General features: G+C 39.2%; 1 protein-coding gene across 1 annotated transcript in view; it reads right to left on the bottom strand.

Annotated features, from left to right (window-relative positions):
* The window catches only part of HSPBP1 (HSPA (Hsp70) binding protein 1), a 49,071-nt gene that overhangs the window by 4,381 nt on the left and 16,799 nt on the right, over positions 1–27,891 (bottom strand). Inside the window, exon 7 of the mRNA XM_058181225.1 lies at positions 25,318–25,429. Coding sequence (XP_058037208.1) covers positions 25,318–25,429 — 112 coding nt within the window. The remainder of the gene's footprint in view (positions 1–25,317; positions 25,430–27,891) is intronic.

The following is a 27,891-nucleotide window of genomic DNA, read 5'->3' as shown; positions in this document are numbered from 1 at the left end:
GATCTTGATTTTCATTTTTTTTACTGGGAACTTCCAGTTTCTGTCAAAAGATGCCCTTTGCAATGGATTCACTTAACAACTACGGCATTCAGAGTAGAGGGAAGCGTAGCCAGCATCGCAACGAAACGGTCGCTTACCCCGATAGCTCCGAGGTAAGCGCTGAAATCCCCCCCAAAATAGGGGTCCATTGCGGACCATAGCTGCCTCATAGTGGCAGCAAAAAATGGGGGAGCCTTCAGAGCGATCAGGGAGGCAGCAAACTCCCTGCAGCCCCGGTCTCCCCCCCCCCGACCTATCGGGGAGGAATGGCAGCCAACATCAGCTGCTACAAAGTCGGAGACAGCCACAAGAATTGGGCAGGAGGAAGAAGCATTCTCAAAAACAGAATGTCGAAGTCGGGTGAGTTGTCATCAGCTCATGGAGGAATAAATGCTTTTTAAAAAAATGCACAAGCATTGAAAAAATTTGGAACTAGCGGCTAAATTTAATGGAAATTGAAAACGGAAGGAAATAAATCAAGGATACCCTAAACTTTGAAGCAGAGGGCTTGGAATGGAAGTCTAGAGCCCTAATTAAACAAGAAAGGAAAATAAACATCCCTTAATTAAGTATGTTTTGAGACCCCTGGAAGTTTTGATGGACTTTTCAAGATATAAAAGAAATAAGAAAAAGAAGTCAAAGGGAATTCTATTTTAGACTTTAATGGAATACCTCAAATCCCTCTATCCTCTGAAATTTGTGACTAGAAGAAAGTTAAAGAAACTATTAAAATGAGATAAGACTTGGAAAAAGGAAAATAAGCAGAGACAAAGGGAAGGCGTGGTTTATCTTTTCAGAAATTAAAATGGACACTGTTAATTGCGACTGTAATTTAAAAGATATTTAAAGATAGAAGAAAAATGAAAGTAAGAAATTGTTTTTTGAGATTTTAAAATAATTTTAGTTTGATTTTAAGAGGCACTTAAGAAAAGATTCTGGATTAGAAAATTGATTTTTGTGATTTAACATACTTAAGAAACAAGAAGAAACTTAATTGCTACCTAAAATAGCTACTTAGTTATTTGTGGTCTGCAACTGTACTAAAGAGTGACATATAGAGGCAGAGGAAGAAAAGAAAGAATCGAATAGCTTTTGTTTTAGGACTATTCCCATGAAGATTGATATGCTGTTATGATTGCATGACAGCTTTAAGAAAGGATTTTGAATGCCTGCCTTTAAATTGAAGTTCTAAGCAGAGAACTTTTGTCATCTAAACAAGAATACAAGTGATAACTATGGAATAACAAGACTTTGGATAAGAAAGTTAGTTTCTATGATTTGAAATTTTAAAGAATATTGCTACCTTTGATTTGCAACTGTATTAAATAGTGATTTCTAGAGGCATAGGAAGAATGCAATTGTTTTGGGGAACTTAAACATGGGGACTAGACTTCATTTAAACTCTAACGGGATGGAATACAATTTTTACTAAATATGTGCAATAACTATTAATTTGAATGAATGAGAAGAAAATATATTGTATAAAATACAATGGGGGATGAAATTTGAAATATGTTTAAGGATTTACCTGACTGACAATCTGTTCAGAATGATTTTTTTTTACTATTATGTTTATAAAAAATAAAAAACTTTTTCCAAAACAACAACAACAACTACAGCATTTATGACCACAGCAGGAAAAAAAAAAGTTGTCAAACTGGGCGCAGTGATATGATGACCTGCTTAATGACTGGAGTGACTCATAATTTTTTATGATTGCTCAATTGCAATATTAAATAAACCTGGAAGGTGGTTAGCATATTTATTAAGAAAGAAACAGAAACGACGTATAATTGATAAAATAGAATATAGAGGTAAGGAAGTATATCAGCAAAATTTGATTAAAAAAGCTTTTTTAGAATATTATACTAAGTTATATTCTAGAGATGTGATTAGTGATAAAGATATAGATAGATATTTACAGGACCACGGTATTTTAGAAATTACAGTAGATCAAAGGGAAGAGTTGAATCAATTAATTTCTTCAGAGGAAATAGTGTTTGCAATTAAGCAGCTTAAAGCGAATAAAGCACCAGGTACAGATGGCTTGACAACTACTTATTATAAAAATTTACAAAATGAGATGATTGTACCACTTAAGGAGTTATTTAACAGAATACAAAGGGGAGGAGAAGCTCCTCCTTCATGGAGGACAGCTTTTATTTCATTAATACCTAAAGAAGATCGAGATGGTGTTAAACCAGAGAATTATAGGCCAATATCGCTTTTAAATACTGATTATAAGATATTTGCTAAGATACTAGCGAATAGATTGATGCCACTGATGAATCAATTAATTCATAATGACCAATCAGGATTTATTAAGGGGAGACAGATGAGATATAATATGAGACAAATTGTAAATTTACTTGAATATTTGGAAGGAAACAGCCAGGTTTCAGCAGCATTCCTCTTTTTGGATGCCGAAAAAGCTTTTGATAGATTGGATTGGCAGTTTTTGTTTAAAGTAATAGAAAAAATGCAATTTGGGGATTATTTTATTCAAGCAATTAAGGCTATATATCAAAAGCAAACAGCTCAAATAATAGTAAATGGTGGATTAACAGAATCTTTCAAGATTGAGAAAGGGACTAGACAAGGATGTCCCTTGTCACCATTATTATTCATTCTAACTTTGGAAATATTATTGAGTAAGATACGTGGTTTAGATCGAATAAAAGGAATTAGAATTAAAAATCAAGATTATAAATTAAGAGCGTTTGCAGATGATTTGGTTGTTTCTTTATCTCAACCAATACATTCAGCTGTATATTTGATGGAGACAATTGATCAGTATAGTAAGGTATCTGGGTTTAAAGTGAATCAACAGAAGACAAAATGATAATTAAAAATATGAATACACATCAGAGGAAGAATTAGAAAGAATAACTGGATATGAAGTAGTTAAAAGGTTAAATACTTAGGAGTATACATTACAGCATCGAATGTAAAATTATATAAAAACAATTATGAGGTATTGTGGGGAAAGTAATTAAAGAAATGGAGAAATGGAAGAAGTTACAATTATCATTGTTGGGAAGAGTGGCAGCTATAAAAATGAATGTTTTGCCTAGATTTTTATTTTTGTTTCAAATGATTCCAATTTTGAAGAAAGATGCAAATTTACAAGAATGGCAAAAAGGGATTAATAAATTTGTATGGAAGGGTAAAAAACCGAGGATAAAGTTAAAAATAATGCAAGACGTTAGGGAAAGAGGGGGTTTAAAAATGCCTAATTTGAAATTGTACTATGATGCAGTTGTTTTAACTTTAATTTCTGATTGGATTAATTTAACAGAGGAAAGGATTTTGAATATAGAAGGTTATGGTTTGTTATATGGATGGCACGCATATGTAATATATGACAAGAAAATTGATAAGACATTTAAGAATAATATGGTCAGAAGTGCGTTGTTGAGGATTTGGAAAAAATATCAATATAAGTTAGATGGAAAGATACCAATATGGACCATCCCCAGACATATGATAGAGAATATAAATATATTACAAAAAATGGAAGTTATCACTTACAAAGAGCTTTTGACTATGGAAAAAGGGGAATTACAGTTAAAATCTAGGGAGAAATTGAGGATGAAGGAAGAAATTATACATGGTTCCAGTATGGACAATTGCAATCTAGATGGAAAATAGATCAGAAAATTGGTATAAGGCAAAGTGATGATAATCTGGTAAAACAAATAAAAGATCAAGGTCAACAGCATATAAAGAGATTATATAATGTATTGGTTGAAATTGATTCAGAAATGGAGTTGGTTAAAGATTGTATGGTAAAATGGGCACAAAATTTTCAACAACCTATAATGTTAGAAACATGGGGAAAAATTTGGGTGAGGAATGTTAAATTCACGCAAGCACAAAATTTAAGAGAAAATTTTTATAAAATGTTTTATAGATGGCATTTAGATCCTAAAAAACTGTCATGTATGTATCCAAATGTGAAAGCAAAATGTTGGAGATGTGATTGTGAGGATGCTACCTATTATCATATATGGTGGACTTGCAAAAAAGTTAAAGCCTTTTGGATTAAAAATATGGTGGATTATGCAGAACATTTTGAAAAAGAAGATCAAGTTTGTTCCACAGTTCTTTTATTAGGAATAATCTCAGATTGCACTGTTATAGAGACAAAACTGATTCTGAATTTAATAACTGCTGCAAGATTATTGATTGCACAATATTGGAAGAAAGAAGACTTACCTACAATTGGAGAATGGATTAGTAAAGTATCAAATTTAGCAGAAATGGCAAAATTTCTGCCTACTTGAAAGACTGTACACAAGAAAATATACGTATATACTCGAGTATAAGCCGAGTTTTTCAGCACGTTTTTTGTGCTGAAAAACGTCCCCTCGGCTTATACTCGAGTATATACGGCTTATACTCGAGTTTTAATTTCTTTTTCACATTATACCGGCGGTAGCGAACTTGGCGGGCTTTTGCTTTAGCTGGGAAGCCCTGCCGGTGCAGTGAGAGGGCGGGCGGGAGCCAGCCTTCTCGGCCGAGGGAGGGAGGGTTTCGCCGACCGGTAGGTGCCTCATTTCCCACCCTCGGCTTATACTCGAGTCCCCAGTTTACCCCAGTTTTTTGGGGTAAAATTGGGGACCTCGGCTTATACTCGGATCGGCTTATATTCGAGTATATACGGTATATTGGAATGGAGGAAGTGGATTGATTATATTCAAAATAAGTATCAGATTAAAAAATATCAATTAGTTTTTGAGTGAAGTTAGGAATTATTATGTATTAGTTTAAGAAAGAAGGGAATTGATAGTGTGATGGTGTGAAATGGAATATGTTTTATGTTATATTTTAGATTATGTTTGTTAGTTACAATACCCTGTATTCTGTTCTGGGAAGGAGGCGGGGAAGGGGAAGACTATAAATTGATTGGTTGCCATTGTACAGGAATAATGGTAGAATTAAACAAGTTGGAATGGTGTAATGTCGGGACTGCTCGGCAAACACTCCCGAAGGGAAAGGGTAAGGAAAGAGGAGTAAAGAAGGAAGAAAGTAGGTAGGTAGGTGGGTAGGGAGGAAAGAAGGGAGGGAGAAGAAAGGATAGGAGGAGGAGAAGAAGGAGAAGATAGAGGGTTAGAAAGGATGGTAGTGAGAAGTGGGAAAGAGGAGGGGAAGTAGGAAAGCGAGGAGAAGGTGGTGGGGGAAGTTTAAGAAGGATGAGAAGGGAAGAAAGGATTAAAGGGGGGAGTGGCAGTCGAGCAGCCCTGACTGAGTATAATTTGAGTATAGGACTGATTGTTGGATAAGTGATTGTATTGTACACTGGTCAAATTGTGGGAATTATTATGGAAAAATAAAAAAATTTTGCAAAAAAAAAAAAAAAAGAATGATTTTTTTTTACTATTATGTTTATAAAAAATAAAAAACTTTTTCCAAAACAACAACAACAACTACGGCATTTATGACCACAGCAGGAAAAAAAAAAGTTGTCAAACTGGGCGCAGTGATATGATGACCTGCTTAATGACTGGAGTGACTCATAATTTTTTATGATTGCTCAATTGCAATATTAAATCAAGGACTACTTGTAGGCATATCCTGACTCAGTTCTCTGATGGGACATTTCAGACTCCCATTTTGGGGGAAGAGGGAAAGAAAGGTAAGATACTTTTATTTTGAAAGCTCCCATGTTAAACAAGAATGAAAATTTGCCTCCAACATATAGAGGTAGTCCTCAACTTATGACCACAATTGAGCCCAAAATTAAGGTTGCTAAGTAAGAAATTTGTTAAGTGAGTTTTGCCCCATTTTACAACTTTTCTTGCCACATTTGTTAAGTGAATCACTGCAGTTGTTAAATCAGTAACTGTTCTGTTCCCCCACCTCAGTCCGGGAGGCACGTGAACTGACTCAATTAGCTGGCAATTTAGTCCACGGCAGCTATCAGCTCTGGCAGCAAACCAGCGAGCGTCTACCAAGGTTTTCTTTATCTTCCTTGATGCGGCGTGTCAGAAGCTCGTTACCGGAGGAACCAGGAAGTCAGGAACAAACAGCAATCCAAGCCAAATGCTCAGTCAAATAGTTCAGCTCAAGTTTTCTCCAGTCAGTTTGTTTTGTCCGTCACGAAGTAGAGCAGACCCTCCTGCTTTTATACCCTGTGGGGTGTGAATCCATGACTCAGCACTTTCTAGGCCTGCTCCACCCCTTCTTCTGTTGTTCCCGCCTCTCTTGTCTACAAAACTGGGGATCTAACCAGGACTGATTGTCCACAGCTGGGTCTGGAAGCATTGCCTGGGCGGGGGAGATACAGGAGACAGAGGCTTCGTCAACTCCTCCACCTGGTCTGCCTCTGGCTCCTGGAGCTGAGCCAGAGAGGCCGGCCCTGCAGGGGGAGCCCTGAAGGCCCTTCCTCCTCACTCTCTGAGTCACTTTCTGGCAGGTAGCCAGGCCTGGCGGGGGGGGGGGGGGCTAGAGCCACAACAGTAACAGGGCTGCTAAGTGAATCTGCCTTCCCCATTGGTTTTGCTTGTCAGAAGGTTGCAAAAGAGGATTTGTCATGTCCCACTCCTCCGCTGACGGCCGGGTCGGGGAAGTCCGTATCAGGTGTGCCTCTGCAGCTCTGCCAAAGTCCTAGCAAAGTTCTCAAGGCAGGCAGGAGACCAGGAAGTGACTTCAGCAATTCAAGGTAGACTTTGCCTGACTCAGAGAATGCCAGAAAGCAGATCCTTTATATAGGCCATGGGGTGTGGCTCCATGACTCAGCACTTATCCAGGCCTGCCCCTCCCTTCCTTCTGCTGATGCCACCTATCAATTCTCCTGAAGCGAGGATCTCTCCAGGCTCCAGCTGTTGGTAATTGACATTCCTCAGGCTCACATGCTGTGGGGGAGGGGGAGGGGTCTAGTTGCTCCGTTTGCCTGGGCATGGAGCCAGGGCTGGGGGCTGGAGGCACTTCAGGCCCTTCATCTTGTTCGGCCTGTCTGGGCATGGTGCCAGGCCTGGGGCCTGGAGGCATGCCAGGACATTCCTCAGTGTTCGGAAGGAGATAAGAGGGGCCCGGCTGCAGGGAAAGCGAGTGAGACACAACAGGATTATTTGACTCTGGGACACTGCAGCTATCATATAGTCAGTTGTCCAGCATCCGAATGTAAATCATGTGACCATGGGGATGTTGCAACGGTCATTAAGTGGAAAAAACAGTGATAAGTCACTATTTTCAATGCCGTTGTAACTTCGAACCTGTCACTAAACGAACTGTTGTAAGCTGACTACCTGTATTAGTTTTCCTTAATTGTGAGTGGAAAAAAAATTTTTTTTATTCCAAGAGCTCTATTCCGGCAGGATTAATTGGGAGTGGGAGGCCTATTCCATGCCAAAGAGAGAACTCAGCAGTTAGTATAACGTGAGCAAAACCTGGATCGAGTCACCCATTTTCTCTTCCTTCACAGAAGAGACTGCAGGAAAGGGACAGGGAACTTGTTCCAGGCATCTAAAATAATTATCTGAAAAAGCTTTTACAATTAGGCTGCAGTCCACATGAATTTAATTAATGACTTGCAAGAGTCTTAGGCAACTGATAATCCAGTCCCCTGCAAAGCTCTAATGTCCATCAGTTCCCACTGGTGTGGCCAATGTCTTGGGACTGTAGGAAAGGAGACCAAAATCTCTGCAGGGGAGCAGGCAACTGTCCTTATCCACCCTTGCCAAAACCTTCTGTCAGCCGTTCTGTTGGCATGCACAGCAGAAGAAACTCCTGGAACATTTTTGTTACCCAGAATAAAACTTTACTGACAGATCCATACAGGCAGAGAAGTAAAGCCAGTTCTGAGGTTTTGGTGCAAAGCACATCATAGTAAAGCCCTATTTTCCTTCCCCCGGGGCCACCCTGTGTCCACTGTCCACCAATCCAAGTTAAGCATCTTACTTTGGGAAGCAGTCTGCACCTTTCAAATTTCTTTAGTTTCTGACCTTGGGGTTGCAAGATTTTCTCAAGCTGCAAATGGCTCACGTAAATTCCCTTTTTCCCTCCCAGCTTCCCAGACATTCCAGTCATCCTCATCCGCCCTCTCTTAGCTTCTTTGTCAAGCTGTGAGCAGAAAGAGGTGCTCTACGAGTCATCTTTAGACTCTAAAAATGGGGAAATAATCCTTTGAATCATGACTAATAAGCATGGTGCTAGTAGTGTCAGCCACACAGGTAGGCCAGATAGGAAATAAGACCAGATAAACTAAATCTACTTCACTGTAAAGCTAGAGTCACAGAATCTTGCAAATCTCCTCCATTGAGAATATAAGTCTCCCACCATCTCCTTCACAGCCCAAGAAACTAGGGAGGGTCCCTTCTTTTTCCCTGCCCATTATCCACCTTCAGGTTATATTGTCACTTATCTGCTTCCCAGGACCATTCCCACATTCCATTAGAGACAGTCCTCATTTAGCAACCATTTACAGTTATGAAAAAGAATCTTTATGACCAAACCTCACATTTTTCAGGTCCACAGAGCAAAGGAAAGCTGGAGTATGTGTGAACACAGTCGTGGTTCCACTTAACAACCATTTCACTTAACCAAGTTGCCAGTCCCAATTGTGGTCACTAAATGAGGACAAACTGTAAGGACAAATGTAGCATCAAATCTACATCATCTGTACCGGCTGTCTTTATTTTTTCCTCCCAACATCCATTAAAGCCCAATTTTTAGTATCTTGTAGCTTAAAAAACATTTCATTTCAAACTAGCTTCTAGCAGTTGTAAGCACAAAAAGGAAATTGTGCGTTTAAGTATAAAGCTATGGCTGCTGTTTTAAAATGCTGAAGGTAAGACAGGAATTAAACGTGTTATATCTGAAGTGTTTTAGCCAAGCTCTTTAATCAAGAAAGCTCAGAGTGTGACCTGTATGAAATGAATATAAACAATATACTCCCTGCCAGCAAGATTACATCGGTAGTGATGTAAAAGAAAGGATTATGAGAAAATTAAAACCAAAAACCAAACTGAATAAAATGAAATGAAACAGAAACAGATTAGTGAGGAATCATAAAACCTTGATCCCTACTGTGTTTCCCAAAAATGCGACATGTCCCGAAAATAAGGCCAAGCCTGATTTTTGGGGCGGACATAAATATACTCCCTCCCCCCAAAATAAACCCTAGTGAAGGGGTGGGAGTGGCCAGCACAGGAGGCAGCCCTTCCCTTCTCTGCCACCTCCTGGAGGTTCAGCCCTTAAATGCTGCCCACTGATCAGTGAGGGCTATGCAACTCCAGATCTCCAGAGCACCTCCCCAACTGCCAGTCTCCTCCCCCTTTTCCTGGCAGGAAAGAAAAAAAAAAGGGGGGGTTTCCTGCAGCCTGTCCTTTCTTTGGGATCGCAGCACAGACACACATCCCCAAAATGCTCCATCTGAAGCCCGGTTTATCTCTCTCTCTCTCTTTCTGTCTGTCGCTCACACACCCACATTTGATCTCTTGAACTGCCGCACACATTTCACCCAGAGGAAGACGAAGCAGGTAAAAAGTGTTTGGGCGCCCAATAGGCACCGATAGACATTGTCAAATGTTTGGGCTGCTGAGCACCGGCCTGTACACCTATTTGGTGTTGCAGGGGCTGGGCTACAGGTATGCCGAGCCAGGTGCTTTTTGGGCCCTGGCCCTGGTGGCCACTGCAGCTCTCGTGCCAGCTCTGCAAGTCAAGCAAGCATGGGGCTGCCCCGGTTGCCTGCAGTGGCTCTGCAACCACCTCGCCTTCCGCCCAGCGCAGCCCACTGCCAAGCCCCGGTTGCTACCCAGCAGCCTCCACTACCTCCCACTGGAACTATGGTACCTTACACACAGCTAGCCTGAGAGCTGCAGCACCCACCAGACCCAGGATTGTAGCCTGGCACCTGCAGCACCAAGTAGGCATGCAGGCTGGCACTCAGTAGCCCAAAGGAGACGCCTTCCTGCTGGAGTTCCGTGTCCAGACAGGGAGCGGTTCCCAGAACTGCCCGATTCTCAACCAGCCGGCTGCATGGAAGGAGGGGGCTTCCTGCCCACCTGAAAGACAGGCTGGGTTACATAAAGGGGCTTTCCCCCCCAAGACCCTCTAAAGCACCCGGCTGCGGGCTCCACCTCAGGGAGCCTCAATTGGGGCCAAGCCCCCCCCACCTGCCACCCACAAATTGTGCCCCAAAATAAGAAAAAACCCCCCCAAAAATAAGGCCAAGCCCTTATTTCAGGATTCAAAAAAAATATAAGACAGATTCTTATTTTCAGGGAAACATGGTAGGAATGTGGAGTGGCTTTATCAATGCCATATTGTCTATATAATATAGTCCTTGACTTACAATAGTTCATTTAGTGACTGTTCAAAGTTATAAAGGCACTGAAAAAAGTGACTTGTGGCCATTTTTCACACTTGCGACCGTTACAGCATCCCCATGCTTACGTGATCAAAATTCGGATGCTTAGCAACTGGTTTCATATTTATGAAAGTAAGTGGGCAGCCATATAAATTCTCTAAATAAATTAGGGTTTATTAGCTGTACAAACTAACATATAATTATCTGTAGAATCCAAACAGCTAACGATTCAAAATTTGACATAAGGGATACAACAAAAGAAAGGGAGAGAACTGAAAGCAGGGGTAAATTAAGAAAGAAAATAGAACGTATTTCAATCACACCATTTTATTAAATTTGTATTTATATGCACACGCATCATCTAGGGACAATCATCAGCTAAGCAAACAAACAAATATACTGGGGAACTGTTTTCCCTGGGTAACTGAAAAGAACAAATCAAATAGGCTTTATTTAGAAGAAAGGAATTAGACAAGCTACAAAACAAACACAACTTCCCAGAGCTGAGGAAATATGAGGAACTGGTAACTGAGATGCATAGAACATGCCTCAAAGAGGCCGGGATTTTTTTTAAAAAGAATGCCTTTGAGCTTTGAAGGTTTGGATGGGGGGAAGAGAGATGACCCAACAACAATGAGTAGAGAGAATCAGGCCTCAGCTGAATCCCAATGTAGCAGTTTTCTAAGTGAAGAAGTTTGTATGTTTTTTTTTAAATGCCTTCAAGCCAGCTTTGACTTCTAGCAACTGTCTGGACTAGTTTTCTTGGCAAGGTGTTTGAAGTGGTTTTTCCTGCCTTCTTCTTCCCGCGACTGACAGATAATGACTGGCCCCAAATTTCCCAGCTGCCTTTGTGCCTGAAACAGGACTAGATCTCGCAATTTCTGAGTTTCTACTCTGATGCTTTAACCACTGTATCAAACCGTTCTCCTTTTTTGTCTTTATAAGAAAGAAATAGCTGAATGTGCCATGAATATTCCACCTGTACTAGAAATAAGCAGTAGCTGATCGTAGTAACTCGAAAGTGTAAGCCTTATTTGGACCCATATTTGCCCAGCAGGCTCTCTTGTACTAAGGACAGGCCACAGAAAAACAAAACTAACTTCCTGAGTCTGTTGCAAACATGGCCCCATAGCTACTTGCACATAAAAAAGGGACCATCATGTTTCTATCTGGCAACATTATGGAGCCTGGCATGAGAAAGGGAAGGGTGGTAGTTAAAAGACAGAACTGTGAAGTTGCTTTTCTCATCCCCTCTACTTACTACATTATGCCAATTGTTTAATTATCAAGCCTGGTGCAACCTAATTGCTATGTTCGTTGAAAACTGTCGACTGCTAACAGCAAGGGGTGGAAAAGTTGTCTGTTCCGGGAAAATGCGAGAGAACGACTTTCACAAAAATAACATTGCTCCCTTCCTCCCCCTCCCCAATCTTCAATTCATGCTAAAGCAGAAATGACAAAGCTAGAACCATGATTGACAAACTGGTGCCCTCTGGTTGTTCTGGATTACAACTCCCACAATTCTTTGCCAGTGGCCATATTGGACAGTATTGATGATAACTGAAGTCCCAAACATCTACAGAGTACCAGGCCACCTGTCTCAGTTACCATATTTTTTGGAGTATAAGACACACCTTTTTCCCCCATAAAAGGTGTGAAAATTTGGGTGCGTCTTATACACTGAATGTAGCCCCACCCACCCACTGGTTCCCACCTTTTGGCCTCTGCCTCCCAGCAATTTACCTCCTTGCAGCAGGCAGCAAGAAGAAACAGGCCATTTCAGCTTCAGCACAGCCTAATTAGCACAAGTTGATTGTTGGTTGATCAGCCTCCGGACTCTCAACTGTTTCAGGCTGCAGGGATTGCCATTGCCTATTGCTTCATGGGCCTCTGCTGCTTGCTGCAAGGAGGTAAATTGCTGGGAGCAGATTTTTTTTTTCTTGTGCTAATCAAGCTATGCTGAAAATGAAAATGAAAGTAAAGCAGGCTATTTGCTGTTTGCTGCAACGAGGCAAAATTGCTGGGAGGCAGAGGCAGATTTCTTTTTCTTGTTTTCCTCACCAAAAAAGGTAGGTGTGTCTTATAATCCGGAGTGTCTTATACTCCAAAAAACATGGTATATAAAGAGCAAATGCAGCTTGTATTGCATAGAAAGCCACCATCTTTCATATGTCCTTTTGAGTGCTGAACAATGGGACCCTATATTTGGGTAGTTCATGAATTATGACCAGAATGTCCTGGTTAAGCAAGGAAGTGGCTAAATGCATCATGCCTGATTTTGCAACCATTTTTACCATGGGGTTGTTAAGTGAATCAATGCAGTTGTTAAACAAATCACATGGTTGTTAAATAAACTCAGCTTTCCCCATTGGTGGAAGCCAGCTGGGAAGGCTGCACATGGTAATCATATGACTCCAGGACTCTGCAGCCATAGTAAATACATGCCAGTTGCCAAGCACCCAAATATTTATCATGTGACGCTGGGGAGGCTGCGACTGTCGTAAGTGTGAGAACTGATCATAAAACACTTTTTTTCAGTACCACTGTAAATTTGAACGGTTGTAAAATAAATGGTTGTAAGTCTTTAGGATCTAATCCCAAGCATGAACTTCAAGACAAGCATAAACATCAAGACAATCAATCAAGTGATGAGAAGTAAGGAGAACTCGGATATAAAATAGGAGATGTAGGAAGTAAATATAGAGTGAGTCAAAAAGGATTCAGCTGTATATATTAACACTCAAAGCATGAGGAACAATCAGGGCAAATGTGAAGTTCTAATACAGATTTCCCCAACCTTTCCAGCTTTGTGGACCGACCGGGGGAGGGGGGGTTGGGGTTAGGGAAAGAGGGGATAATTCCATAACAGCAGCCAGTAAATGCATGCATGCATCTCCATTTGCATAAGCAGTGTGGATGCGCGCCCACCGCTCCTGCAAATGGAGCATGTGTGTGTGCTTTTGGCTACTGCCCACGCAAGTTGGGATGCACATGTGCAGACTCACCCACTGTTTCCACAGCCTGATTGCAAACAGCTGATGGCCCATTAATGGACTGCGGCCCATAGGTTGGGGACCCCTGTCCTAGTATACGACGGCAGGTACAATACTGTTGCCGTTACCGTAACTTGGTGGAATGAAACCCACTGGAAGGAAACTGCTAGAAGGATTTACAGTAAATGGTTCAAAAAACCCCGACCTAATGAAAGAGGTGGAATTGCATTATATGTAAGTAATAACTATACCTCTACAGAAAGGGAAAAAAACAAGCAAAAACAAGAATGAAAACCTTCTTGAATACATTTGGGCTAATGTAAAAGAAAAAAGGAATGACATTGCTATAGGCGTATACCAGTAGTGGGTTCCACTTACCTTCGCTACCAGTTTGAAACTGAGTGTGCATGCGGCGCTTCTGTGCATGTGCAGAACCTTCTGCGCCATGTGCAGAGCATCCGAGGTGACATCCAGGCGGAGCCACCCACCGCCGCCACTACGGGTTCGCATTAACCAGGGTGAACCACTAAAAACCCACCACTGGTGTATACTACTCACCACCCAAACAAGCGGAAGAAATAGATGACCTTTTTGATAATCAGTTAGCTGAGGTGTGGAGGAAGCACACCACAGTCATAATGGAGGACTTTAACTACCCTGACATCAACTGGGAGACCAACTCACCACCAAGTGGACGATCAAACCGGTTCCTGACAAATCTATCAAACAACATAGACATATTTTACTTAGACTTCAGTAAGGCATTTGACAAAGTAGACCATGTCTTATTCCTTGGTAAGATAGAACAATGTAGGATAGATAATGCCACCACCAGAAAGCGCCTTTGGGATACCACCAGATGACTTTATAATGGCAGACCAATCACACTCAATGTGAAACGCTCAATGGAACTACATCAATCTGCACTACTATTAATCTTCTCATAGTTCCCATCACCAATCTCTTTCCACTTATGACTGTATGACTGTAACTTTGTTGCTGGCAATCCTTATGATTTATATTGATATACTGACCATCAATTGTGTTGTAAATGTTGTACCTTGATGAACGTATCTTTTCTTTTATGTAACTGAGAGCATATGCACCAAGACAAATTCCTTGTGTGTCCAATCACACTTGGCCAATAAAAAATTCAATTCAATTCAATTCAATTCAATTCAATTCTATTCTATTCTATTCTATTCTATTCTATTCTATCAAAATGGAGGGAAGCATACAGTAGGGTACGTTCAGGTTCTGTCTTAGGTCCAGTCCTCTTAAAAATCTTTATAAATAGTTTAGATGAATGGTTAGAAGGGGAACTCATCAAATTTCCAGATGACACCAACTTGGTGGAAATAGACAATACTTTTAGAAAATACACTCAAGATATAAAAGGATCTTGACCAGACGTGAACATTTTACAGCCCTTGGGCCACATTTGGACCTTCGGCTACCCTGTTCAGTCTATGGCTCCAAGGTTTCTTGCAACCCTATTATTCAATGGCCTATGGTCTAAGTCAAGGATTACCTGTATATATACTATCTGTTTGCATTAGAAAATGTGCCCATTTAATATAGTCTGTGATACATAAGTCCATAAAAGTCATATTCTTGCAAAAAGACAAAAACTAGTCTGTGGGGCTAACAGCAGAAAATCGACAATCATTTTCTGCTCAGTTGATTATTAGTTATGCGTTACCATACTGGAAGTGAGTTAGTGGGTTTTTAGTGAAAAAATCATTATCAAAAAATGGAAAGAAGAGCAACTAAGATGATTAAAAGCTTGGAGACAAAAATTGGGTATGGCTATTCTAGAGAAGGACTAGGGGTGACATGATAGCAGTATTCCATACTTGAGGAGCCACCACAAAGAGTAGGAAGTCAACTTATTTTCCAAAGCACCAGAAGACAAGACAAGATGCAATGGATGGAAGAGAAGCAACCTAGAATTAAGAAACTTCCTAAGAGTCAATTTAGATGGGAGGTGCCAGTTGGTCTGACAGTATTTTATCAAGGAAGGAGATACAGAATTGACACTGTCTTAAAGGCAAATGATTTTCTTTCTACAGTCTTGAAAGTTGAAATAGGAGTGATAGAAAAACTTCAAGAGATCCAAGAAGGCGTGGTGACCCAAGAGGCTTCATTGCTGCCAGCACCAGAGGAGCCACAAGAGCAAAGGGTGACGAGGAGCTCTTAACCATAAAGAAGAGCAACAGCTTCAAAGTAAAAGTCAGAACCCCAGAATGGAAGCTATGGGAGGAGCTAGACGGAAGATACCGGAGGAGGATCTTCTGTTGTCTGCTTCAAAGCTTCAGGAGGCCCGTAATGGCAAATATAATTTTGTCATGGAATGTTAATGGCTTGAATTCAGCTCAGAAAAGAAGGAAAATATTTCACTACTTGAAACAATTTAAAAATGATGTGATTTGCCTGCAAGAGACACATATCAAATTATCAGACCAAAAATACTTAATAAACTCAAAATTAGGTAAACACTTTGTTGCATCAGCTTTGGATAAGAAGCAAAATGGTATCGTTTTATATATCAGGAAGGATACCAGCTAAGTTAATTGAGGCAGATATTCAAGGAAGATTTATTGCTATTGAACTGGTGATAGATGCAAAAAAGATTTTACTGATAGGTATTTATGCACCTAATCAGCAACAAAAAAAGTTTTATAAAATGTTACACGAGAGGTTGACTCTCTGGGATTACAGTTTGTTTATTTTATTAGGAGACTGGAATGGAGTAATTGATACAAGAAATGATAAGAGAACCTCTTCTAAGAAGATACCTATACATGCAAAATTACCAAAACCCTTTTCTGAAATGATGGAAGCCTTTGAGTTTAGAGATATATGGAGGTTATGGCATCCAGATGAGAGAGATTTTACTTTTTTTCCCGATAGGCATCAATCTTTTTCACGTATTGACTTTATCTTAATTTAAATGACTTGCTTTCTAGGGTGAAGAAAATGAAGATATTTCCGAGGTGTTTAACTGACCATAGCCCAGTATGGATGGAATTATTACAAGGGAAAAAAGGCGGTAGAACATGGAGGCTAAATGAAAATTTGTTTAGATATCTTTTCTTTTGGGAATTATAACGGATTGTACAGGGATTGAGACTAAACCGATTCTGAATTTAATAACAGCAGCAAGACTGTTGATTGGACAATACTGGAAGAAAGAAGAGGTACCTACAATAGAAGAATGGATACTGAAAGTCATTAATTTGGCTGAGATGGCTAAAATCTCAGCTTTTTTAAAAGACAATAAGCAGGAAAGATATTTAATTGAATGGAAAAAATGGATTGATTATCTACAAAATAGATATCAGATTAAGAAATATCAGATTGCCTTTGAATAATTAGAAAGTTATTTTATGTAATGGGGAGAAAGTTATTTTATGTAATGGGGAGATGAAAAGCTTTGGATGTGGTTAATTGGATTGGAAGGGAAAATTTTATTCTATGTTTGGTTTATGTATAACAATACCTTGTGATTGATCCGGGAAGCCGCGGGGGGGGGGGGGGGAAGGAAGGGGGGAAGGGGTTTTTTTGGGAGGGAGGGGGGGAAAAAGGGGAGGAAATGTCTTTGTTTTTTTTTAAACTCTTTCAATAAAAAAAAAAAGAAAAAAGAAAATTTGTTTAGATATGAGGATAATGTAAATCAATGTAAGAAACAGATGAAGGAATTTTTTGATTTTAATATGCACAAGGGGATACCGATAGGAACTGTGTGGGAGGCGAGTAAAGCTTTTATTAGAGGAATATTGATATATTTGGACAATAGGCAGAGGAATAATAAACAAAGGCAGCGTAGGTACTTGGAAGAAGAAATTCAAAAGAAACAACAATTATTAATTCAAAACCCACAAGACCAAAAACTTAAAGAGGCTATAAGGATATTACAGAGTCAATTTAATATGCTAATGGCAGACCAGGTGGCAAGGAATATACAATATGCTAAACATAATACCTTTTGTAATGCAAATAAACCTGGGAGGTGGATGGCATATAACTTAAGGAAAAAACAGAAAGCACGTGTCATAGAAAAAATAGAATATAAAGGTAAAGAGGTATATCAACAGGATAAAATTAAAAAGGCCTTCTCAGAATTTTACACTACTTTATATGCAAAAGATAAAATACCGAATAGGGACATTTATGATTATTTGAAAGATTATAAGGTTAATACTCTAACATTAGAACAAAGGGAGGAGTTGAATTGGCCGATAGCTACTGGAGAAATAGTGGAGGCAATTAAACAATTAAAAATGGGGAAAAACCCCGGTACAGATGGACTTACAGCAAGTTATTATAAAAAATTACAGGATGAAATACTAGGCCCACTTAAATAATTATTTAATCAAATACAATTAGGAGGGGGAATACCCCCATTGTGGAAAACATCTTTTATTTCACTGATATCAAAAGAGGAGCAAGATTGCTCTAAACCCGGGAATCATAGGCGATCTCACTTTTAAATAATGATTATAAGATTTTTGTTAAAATAATAGCAAATAGATTAATGTTAGTTTTACAACAAAGAATTCATACTGATCAATCTGGTTTTATAAAAGGGAGGCAGATGAGGAATAATGTTAGACAGATTATTAATATATTGGAATATTTGGAAAAGAAGAATACTTCAGCAGCACTTATTTTTTTGGATGCGGAGAAGGCCTTTGATCGATTGCATTGGGATTTTTTATTTAAATTAATAGAGAAAATGCAATTTGGAGATTGCTTTGTTAGAATAATTAAAGCGATTTATGGAGAGCAAACAGCTCAGATTATAATAAATGGTAGTCTGACAGAAGTTATTAAGATTGCAAAAGGAACGCGACAGGGATGTCCTTTATCACCACTATTGTTTGTTTTGACTCTGGAACCATTATTGGATAAAATACGAGAGTTAACGAAAATAGAGGGAATTAAAATTAGACAAGATGAGTACAAAGTTAGAGCTTTTGCAGACGACTTAGTGGTTACTTTAACAAATCCTATAAATTCAAGTAGATCTTTGTTGGAAATGATTGATAAATATGGAAAGGTATCAGGATTTAAAATAAATCAGAATAAAACAAAAGTGATAATCAAAAATATGTCTAAACAACAGAAACAAAAACTAGAAGAAATAACAGGATTTGAGGTGGTAAAAAAGGTTAAATACTTCGGGGTTTATATTAGCTCATCGAACAAGAAACTTTATAAGAATAATTATGACTTGCTATGGCAAAAAGTTCAGAATGACATGAGTGTCTGGAAAAAACTGCAGCTATCGCTATTGGGGAGGATAGCGGCTATCAAAATGAATGTGTTACCTAGATTTTTGTTTCTGTTCCAGATGATACCAATAATTAAGAAAGATAAAAATTTGGAGGATTGGCCGATTGGGATTAATAAATTTATATGGCAAGGTAAAAAGGCAAGGGTTAAAATGAAAATAATTCAGGACTTACGGGAAAGAGGCGGTCTAAAAATGCCTAATTTTAAACTATATTATGAAGCAGTAGCCCTTTCAGTAATAAGTGACTGGTTTAATTTAACCGAGAAAAGAATTTTGAATATAGAAGGTTATGACTTATTATATGGATGGCATGCGTATTTATTTTATGAAAAAAAGTGGATAGGGCTTTTAAGAGTCATATGTTGAGAAATGCTCTTTTGCGGGTCTGGAAAAAATATTCCTATAAACTAGACTATAAGATTCCTATATGGGCGAGCCCCAGACATGCAATAGAGAATATAAATATAGAACAGAAACAGGAAATGATTACTTATAAAGAACTTTTGTATGCTGAAGGAGGTAGCTTGCAACTAAAATCATTACAGGTATTAAATGAAGAAAGGAGGAATTATACTTGGTTTCAATATGGGCAACTAAGTGCTAGATGGAAAGAAGATCAAAAAATTGGTATAATGCAAAGGGAGGAAAATTTAATAAAGCAAATTAGAAATCAGACCCAGGAGCATATAAAGAGATTGTACAATGTGTTGCTTGAAATAGATTCGGAAAAGGATTTGGTAAAGGACTGTATGATAAAATGGGCACAGAATATTCAGAAAGCAATAATGTTGGTAACATGGGAGAAAATCTGGGTTAGAAATGTTAAGTTTACACAAGCACAGAATCTAAGGGAAAAATTTTATAAGATGTTTTATAGATGGCACTTAGATCCCAAAAAATTATCATGTATGTATCCTGATATCCAAGCGAAATGTTGGAGATGTGACTGTGATGATGCTACATATTTTCATATTTGGTGGACTTGCAAGAAAATCAAGGCCTTTTGGATAAGAATTTGGTGGATTATTCAAAATGTCCTGAAGAAGATAAAGTTCCTGCCGCAATTTTTCCTTTTGGGAATTATAACGGATTGTACAGTGGCTGAGATTAAATTGATTTTGAACTTAATAACAGCAGCAAGGCTGTTGATTGGACAATATTGGAAGAAAAAAGAGTTATCTACAATAGAAGAATGGATATTGAAAGTATGGATATTACTAACTTGGCTAAAATCTCAGCCTTTTTGAAAGATAATACGCAGGAAAGATATTTAATTGAATGGAAAAAATGGATTATTTACAAAACAGATATCAGATTAAGAGATATCAGATTGCCTTTGAATAATTAGGATGTATTATTTTATATAATGGGGGGGGTAGGAAATGAAAAGTCTTGGATGAGGTTAATTGGATTAGAAGGGAAAATTTTATTCTATGTTTGGTTTATGTATAACAATACCTTGTGATTGACCCGAGAAGCCGGTGTGTGTGTGAAGGAGGGAGGGGTTTTGGGGGGAAGGGGGGGAAATGTTTTTGTTTGTTAAAACTTTTTCAATTAAAAAAAAAAAAGAAACTTCCTAATAGTGATAACAATAAACCATGCTTGCCTTCAGGTGTGGATGCTTCGTCACTGGAGGTTTTTAAGAAGAGACTGAACAGCTTTTTAAATGAACATGTTTAAAATGATATAGGGTTTCTTGCTTGAGGAGGGAGTTGGACTAGAAGACCTTCAAGGTCCCTTCCAGCATAATGATGATGATGATGATGATGATGATGTACGATTTATTGACATCATGGAAGTGAGGACTAACCAACAGATTATCAGTCCAAGGCAGACCTGACTTCAACCCCAAAGGTATAAACTAAAATTACTTTGGTTATATAGGTAGTCTTCAGTTAACTAATATAATTGGGATTGGAAATTTCCATCACTAAGCAAGATGGTTAGAAAGTTCAGTGTCACATGAGTGCATCATTTAGCAACAGCAACTCAAGCACTCCTGGTTGCGGTTGTTAACCAAATGCCACCCAGCCATTAGGCGAGGACTCACCTAGTCCAACACATTCCTAGCTTGGTGCCTGACAGCCCTGAGTCTCAGTAAGCTAAGGGATTTCCTCCTCTTAAACTGAACCCATCTCTGCTCTTTCAGCTGCCCTGCCCATCATTTCTGCTTGCCCTGCTTCTAAGTCTTGTGAGAAGGCCCCACACAGTTTGGACAAGGCCTCATATAGCCTTGGGAATAAGGCCTGGCACAGCCAGCAGTTACCTTGTGAAGGGTTAGGCCAGGAGCTGTGGTTGCACAGTGGTGAGAATCTTAACTCACTGTTCACTCCAGGAGTTCAATCCTGACCTGCTCAAGCCTTCCATCCTTCTGAGGTCGGTAAATTGAAGACCCATATTGTTGGAGGCAATATACTGACTCTGTAAACTACTTAGAGAGAGCTGTAAAGCAGTGTATAAGGAGCGGTAGGTATATAAGTCTAAGTGTTATTGCTATTATCAGCAGTGGGAGGAAGATAGCAAGGGCAGCTGGGGCAGCAAGGCTGAAAGAGCTGGCAGATGCAGACTGGCCAATAGGGGAGAAATGGGTGGGTGGGGAGAATAGGTGGGTAGGAGGGAACTGAAGTGCCCCTGTGGTTGTTAAATATAGGCAAGTGCCTAACTTTTGCTCACATGACCATAGAGGCGCTCAATGGTCATAACTTCTGAGGTATCAGGTATAACTACCATTTGTTCATAATTTCAAATGGTTGCTGAATGAACGACCATTAACCAAGGACTACTTGTAGAATCTTGCAACTGTGAATGTGTCTCCCTTCTCTCTGTCCTTATCCTAAAGAGAAATAAGGAAAGGAAAGTCTGGATCCGCTCTCTCCGAAGGACGCCCTAAGGGCGCCCGCGCTGGGATTCTGTAAAAAGCCAGCAAAAACAGCGAATATCAGCTGTTCACCGACTGAAAGTACTTTCCCCGGTAAAGGGGAAAGGAAAGAGCAGAGGAGGGATAGGTAGAACTCTCTAGAGGCCCCGTTTTCTCGAGTTGAAAGCAGGAACTCGAAGGGGCTCAGATTCCTCTTATCTGACCATCGCCTCGGCGATGGCTCTTCCTCCAGTTCTTCCAGGTTATTCTCAGAGCCTATTATGTAGCCTCCCCCTGCTTGATTGAACAGGATGGGTCAATTCAGATAGGAGAAGGAACTTCAGGAATAATCTAGGTTGCAGGCTTTAAAAGTTAAAACCAGCATTCTGAACTGCATCCAGAAACTTTGGTCAGCCCTTGCCAATAAGGCAGAGCTCTGTGGTTTCACCTTTTTCTTTTTTAATATAATTTTAATAAGAATTTTGATTATAATAGAAAAAACAATACAAACTAAGAGAAAGAGAACGGAGAAAAAAAGAAGAAAAAGTACAGGAAAGAAAAAAAACATAAAATAGTGACATCCAACCTTTATCACAACAAATATCAACAAGTTTAGTAACTTTTCACTCCTTTTAAGAGTGAACAAACAGATTATCTCTTCATCCCATATCCCCTCTCATATCTATAAATAAATCCATATAATAGGTTTTTCAGTCCTGGGATCAGCAAAATGTCCAGAAGGAATTGCCAGAATGGCAAAAAAGTCTTACTTTTATGTTTTTATGTATTTATAAAGGTAAAGGTAAAGGTTCCCCTCGCACATACGTGCTAGTCGTTGCCGACTCTAGGGAGCGGTGCTCATCTCCGTTTCAAAGCCAAAGAGCCAGCGCTGTCCGAAGACATCTCCGTGGTCATGTGGCCGGCATGACTCAACGCCAAAGGTGGTCCCTATTTTTTCTACTTGCATTTTTACATGCTTTCGAAACTGCTAGGTTGGCAGAAGCTGGGACAAGTAACGGGAGCTCACCCCGTTACACGGCAGCACTAAGGAATTGAGCTTGTCGATCAAAAGGTCGGCAGCTCAGTGGTTTGAATCCCTAGTGCTGCCGTGTAACGAGGTGAGCTCCCGTTACTTGTCCCAGCTTCTGCCAACCTAGCAGTTTCGAAAGCATGTAAAAATGCAAGTAGAAAAAATAGGGACCACTTTTGGTGGGAAGGTAACAGCGTTCCGTGCGCCTTTGGTGTTGAGTCATGCCGGCCACATGACCACAGAGACGTCTTGGGACAGCGTTGGCTCTTTGGCTTTGAAACGGAGATGAGCACCGCCTCCTAGAGTTGGCAACGACTAGCACATATGTACGAGGGGAACCTTTACCTTTATGTATTTATATCCCACCTTTATTATTTTTACAAATAACTCAAGACAGCAAACATATCCAATACACCTTTCTCCTCCTATTTTCTCCACAAGAACCCTGTGCGATTATTTTGAGCTGAGAGTGAGTGACTGGCCCAGCTAAATAGCTAGGGAGGGAACTGAACTCATGGACTCTTGCTTTCTAGCCTGGTGCCTTAACCACTAGGCCAGGTGTGTCCAACCTGTGACCCATGAGCTGCATGTGGCCCTGGAGAGCTAATAATGCATCCCCACAAGATCGTAATTTTTAACATTATTATGTGATTTACATACATTCACTTCATTATGCATTTTATATTTGTCCCAAGACAATTCCTCTTTACTCAATGTGACTGAAGCAAGCCAAAGGGTTGAACATCCTTGCAACAAGACCAAACCGGCTCTTGATCAAATAAGCCAACTTTATATTTCTTCCTTTTACTTCTAATGATCTTAATCTCTAATTCAATCAAGTATTGTTATAGGATTTAATTGCTCTTCAATTTTTCTTTATCCCATTGCACAACATTTCTTTTAAGGATTTAACAAGCTTCTTCTGTAGATCTAGTAAGAAAATATTTCCCAGGTCATTCTCTATTTATATTTTTCTTTTAAGTTTTCAAACATCAAGGACTTTCTTTTGTATATACCAAATGAGGCCTTTTTCCAGATTGTTCTCTTGGCTTGCATTTGTAGTTCCACTGCTGATACTTTCTCTGTCTTGTCAGAGAACATTTGCTATAAATCTGTCATTTCCTCATTGACATCTTCTAGACATAATCTATCTACAGAATCGAACATCATTACTGACATTGTAGATATTATAGCTACTAACTTCTGGCTTCATTCTTTAAAGATCTCCTTTAATGTTTCCAATGTTATGTTTTTTGTCATTTGTAGACCCCATTATTAACTGACATCAATAACAGGCTTGTATTTTTTCCTTCTGCCCAGAATTTCTAATCCCCCTTTAAACTGATGTCCAGCTTCTAAAACCCTAAAGTAACTTACCTTTGTTATGACTTACAATAGCCAGAATAGCCGAAATAAGTCTGTTTCCCACAAGAAACTATTTTTACAGTCAATTCCAAAATCTTAGCAATATTCCAAATTTATCTGAATCCTTAATTCATTTATAACTTTCTTAGATCAAATTCTTAGTCTTTTACTGTTCATTTCAAAATCTTTTAAGTCTTTATGTTTATAACTTCTCAAACCTGTTGTTTCAAAGGTCTCTAATAGCTTTACAATGGTTAATAACCAATTTCTAAAAGTGGTTAAAAAGTGAGACTTGCAAACTTGGTGTTCTTTAAAAGGCACTGTGACAGTTGTGAGCAAGATGGCTGATCCCTGTGTCTCTCAACATTCAAACCCACAGAAAACCACTGTCCTGCAGCTCCCTCACAGGAGGCAGTCATCCAGAGGACATGTGGGCAATCACATGTCTATTCTCCAAAGCACCTGAGGACAGGACAAGAAGCAATGGATGGAAAGTAATCAAGGAGCGAAGCAACCTGTAACTAAGGAGAAACTTCTTGACAGTTAGAACAATTAATCAATGGAGCAGCTTGCCTCCAAAAAGGGTGCTCCAACATTGGAAGTTGTTAAGAAGAGATTGGACAGCCATTTGTCTAAAATGGTATAGGGTTTCCTGCGTGAGTAGGGAGTTGAACTAGAAGACCTCCAAGATCCTTTCCAACTCTGTTATTCTATTCTGTTCTGTTTGTGTCCTATCCTTATCCAAAGTGGTTCTGAGGTTCCTATTCTTTGGTCTTCTATTTTTTTTTTGTTTTTTGTTTTTTTTTGTTTACATTTATACCCCGCCCTTCTCCGAAGACTCAGGGCGGCTTACAATGTATAGGGCAATAGTCTCATTCTATTTGTATATATTTACAAAGTCAACTTATTGCCCCCCCAACAATCTGGGTCCTCATTTTACCTACCTTATAAAGGATGGAAGGCTGAGTCAACCTTGGGCCGGGCTCGAACCTGCAGTAATTGCAGGCTTTGTGTTCTTAATAACAGGCCTTACCAGGCAGAGCTAAACCGGCCCTATATATTTAAAATATAAATACATTGTTAAATATATATACCCCCAATTTCACTTTATTTGCTGCAGTTGTCAGTTCCATTTTCATTATACTTCCCCTGGAACTTGTTGCCTTCATAATTTTCAATCTGGTATAGATGTTTATGTTTTCTTCTTTCTTTTTCACAGATGTCTCCAGGTCACCTCCTCCCCTTTTCTTGAAAAACCATCTTTCTGGCCCAATCACCTTATCCCACTTTGCCACTCTTATAAAAATATTTCTCAAGATACTAAAAAGTAATGGGGACAAGTCTTTCTTGAGCATAAGAACAGTATCAGGTAACTGAAAAAGTGGAGGGGACAGTAGAAGTAATCTACTGATCCAGGCCTACCTGGAATTCTTCTTGATTCCTAAGCAACTGACAGCGTTCCTTTAGCAGTTCCTCCAGTGCTAATTCTCGCTCTTGACACTCTCGCACACCTTGGGGGAAATCTGTTACCAGACTGGAAAGTTCAAGGCGGCATACCAGTCAAACAAGAGGGAAAGAAATAAACAAAGTTTAGAGGTGGGCAAGTGGAAAGTTAACAATTTCTTTAAAAAAAGAAAAGATAGTATAGGAAAAAAATTTGGGGTGTCCTTTATTTATTTAATAAAAGATAACAAAGGGGAAAAGAAACAGAAGAAAAGCAGAGAGAGGAATACAACATATTGTATCATGATGTATATTGATCATATGCAAGTCATATTGATCATATATAGTACAGACATGGATAAGAAGCCATACTTTTTGTTAGCTGGGAGATAACCAAATGTTTTTGGTTTTATTTAGCCATTTATTCATTTACTTACTTACTTACGACTTCATATGACCAGCCAACTTGGGAAAAATTGAGTCTGGGCAGTGTACAATAATAAAAACAAAACTTGAAATAAAAAACAATCAGGGCTCATCAACATGTATTCAACTTTCCAGGATCAGCTTCTCTAACATCCTGGCCCAGATGGATGAGGGAATAGCCACTTTTTCAAAGTCTTCTTAAAAGTTTAACAGGATTGGAGCCAGTCAAATCTCGGGGTAGCTCAGAAGGCTTGTAAGCTAATAGGGCTAGGCCAGCTAAATCTTAAGTTTTATTTAAAATGAAATTTGGAGCCCCAAAAAACCATTAAGGACACAGCTACATATTCATATTATTATTATCTGTTGCATTTAGCAGATCCTTTGTAAAATAATTTTAACAAAATGAAAGATCCCTGTGAGCTAAACTTGGGGGAAAGCCTAATATCCATATAATAAATTAACAAACACAATCATAGCCTCAAAGAATGGAGAAAGAACTGCTTCTATTCATTGTTTCTGGCAGCCATTAGCAATCGTAGCAATTTCCCTTCGCAAAGCAATTATAAGCAATTTTATAATTGCATGTAAATTGCATGTTTTAACTGCATGTATGTATGTACTGCATTGGTAAGCCATCCAGTGTCCACTAGTGTGTGCAGCTATAATAAATTTAAATAAAGAGCCAATTGGGTCTAATGGAGAAGGCACTAGGTTAGAAAGCAAGACACCGTGAATTCAAGTCCCCATTAGCCTTGAGAGCCAGCTGGGTGACTTTGAGTCAGTCACTCTCTCTCAACACAACCCACCTCACAGGGTTGTTGTTGTGGGGAAAATGGGAGGAAGAAAGTATGGCTAAAGGAGTGGTGGCTAAAGGAGTATGGCTAAAGTATGGGTAAAGTGTGGCTAAAGGAGTGGTGTAAAAGGGAAGGCTTTGGTTTTATTAGTCATGATGTCTGCAAGTGGTCCAATGAAAAATTGTACAAAAGAGATGGATTGCATCCATCAAAGAAAGGGACTGAGTTACTCAGCAATACATTCACAGATTTTCTGGATAAACATTTAAACTGAACAGTGGGGACAGAGAATTAACTGATATAGAAAATTTCTGTCCCCAGCAATCGAAAACTAAAAGGGTTATCAGTGCATGTAACATAGATGTCTGTATGGGTAAGACTATCAGCCCTGCTATCAAGCAAAACCAAGCATTTAACAGTGAGTGCCGTACCATGTGCACTAAACCAACAGGTGGCAAGAAAGTAGGGGCAGTCAACACAGGTTATGTAGACAGTAAACACAAGATCAATCCAAATGGACTCAAATGTCTATACACCAATGCACAGAGTATGAGGAATAAACAGGTGAATTAGAAATCCAAGTAAATGAGGGTAGATATGATATTGTTGCCATTATGGAAACTTGGTGGGATGAAACTGACAAATGGAACATACAGCTAGAGGGATATAAATTATTTAAAAGAAATAGACCAAATAAAAGAGGAGGTGAAGTTGCACTATATATAAGAAATAACTACATCTCTATAGAAATAGAGCACAACAATGATGAAAATCATCTTGAATGTATTTGGGTCAATATAAAAGGGGTGAAAAACGATATTGCCATAGGTCTATACTATAGGCCACCCAACCAAACAGAGGAAGTAGATGAACTTTTTGCTAGTCAGCTAACTAAGGTATGTAGGAAGCACATCACAGTAGTAATGGGGGATTTTAACTACCCTGACATCAACTGGGAAACAAACTCTGCACCAAGTGGAAGATCCAACAGGTTCCTAACAAACCTAGCAGACAACTTTGTTTCCCAAAAAATAGAGAAGGCGACAAGGGGATCAGCCATACTGGACTTAATTCTCACTAACAGAGATGAAATGATAGAAGGTGTTGAAGCTACAGGAACCTTGGGGGCAATTGACCACACAATATTGGAATTCGACATTAAGCAAATACAAGTAGTAGAACAAAGTCAAACTAGAGTCTTGGACTTTAAGAGAGCTAATTTCAATAAACTTAGAGAGAGCTTGAGAAGGATTCAATGGATGAGAATCCTCAGGGGGAAAATGACTCAAGAAGCCTGGGAAATTTTGAAAAGTGAGATTATAAAAGCGCAGTC

Source organism: Ahaetulla prasina, chromosome 4, assembly GCF_028640845.1.
Source record: "Ahaetulla prasina isolate Xishuangbanna chromosome 4, ASM2864084v1, whole genome shotgun sequence".
Lineage (NCBI taxonomy): Eukaryota > Metazoa > Chordata > Lepidosauria > Squamata > Colubridae > Ahaetulla > Ahaetulla prasina.
Note: the sequence above shows the minus strand (reverse complement) of the source record. Positions and strands in the feature narration are given on the sequence as shown.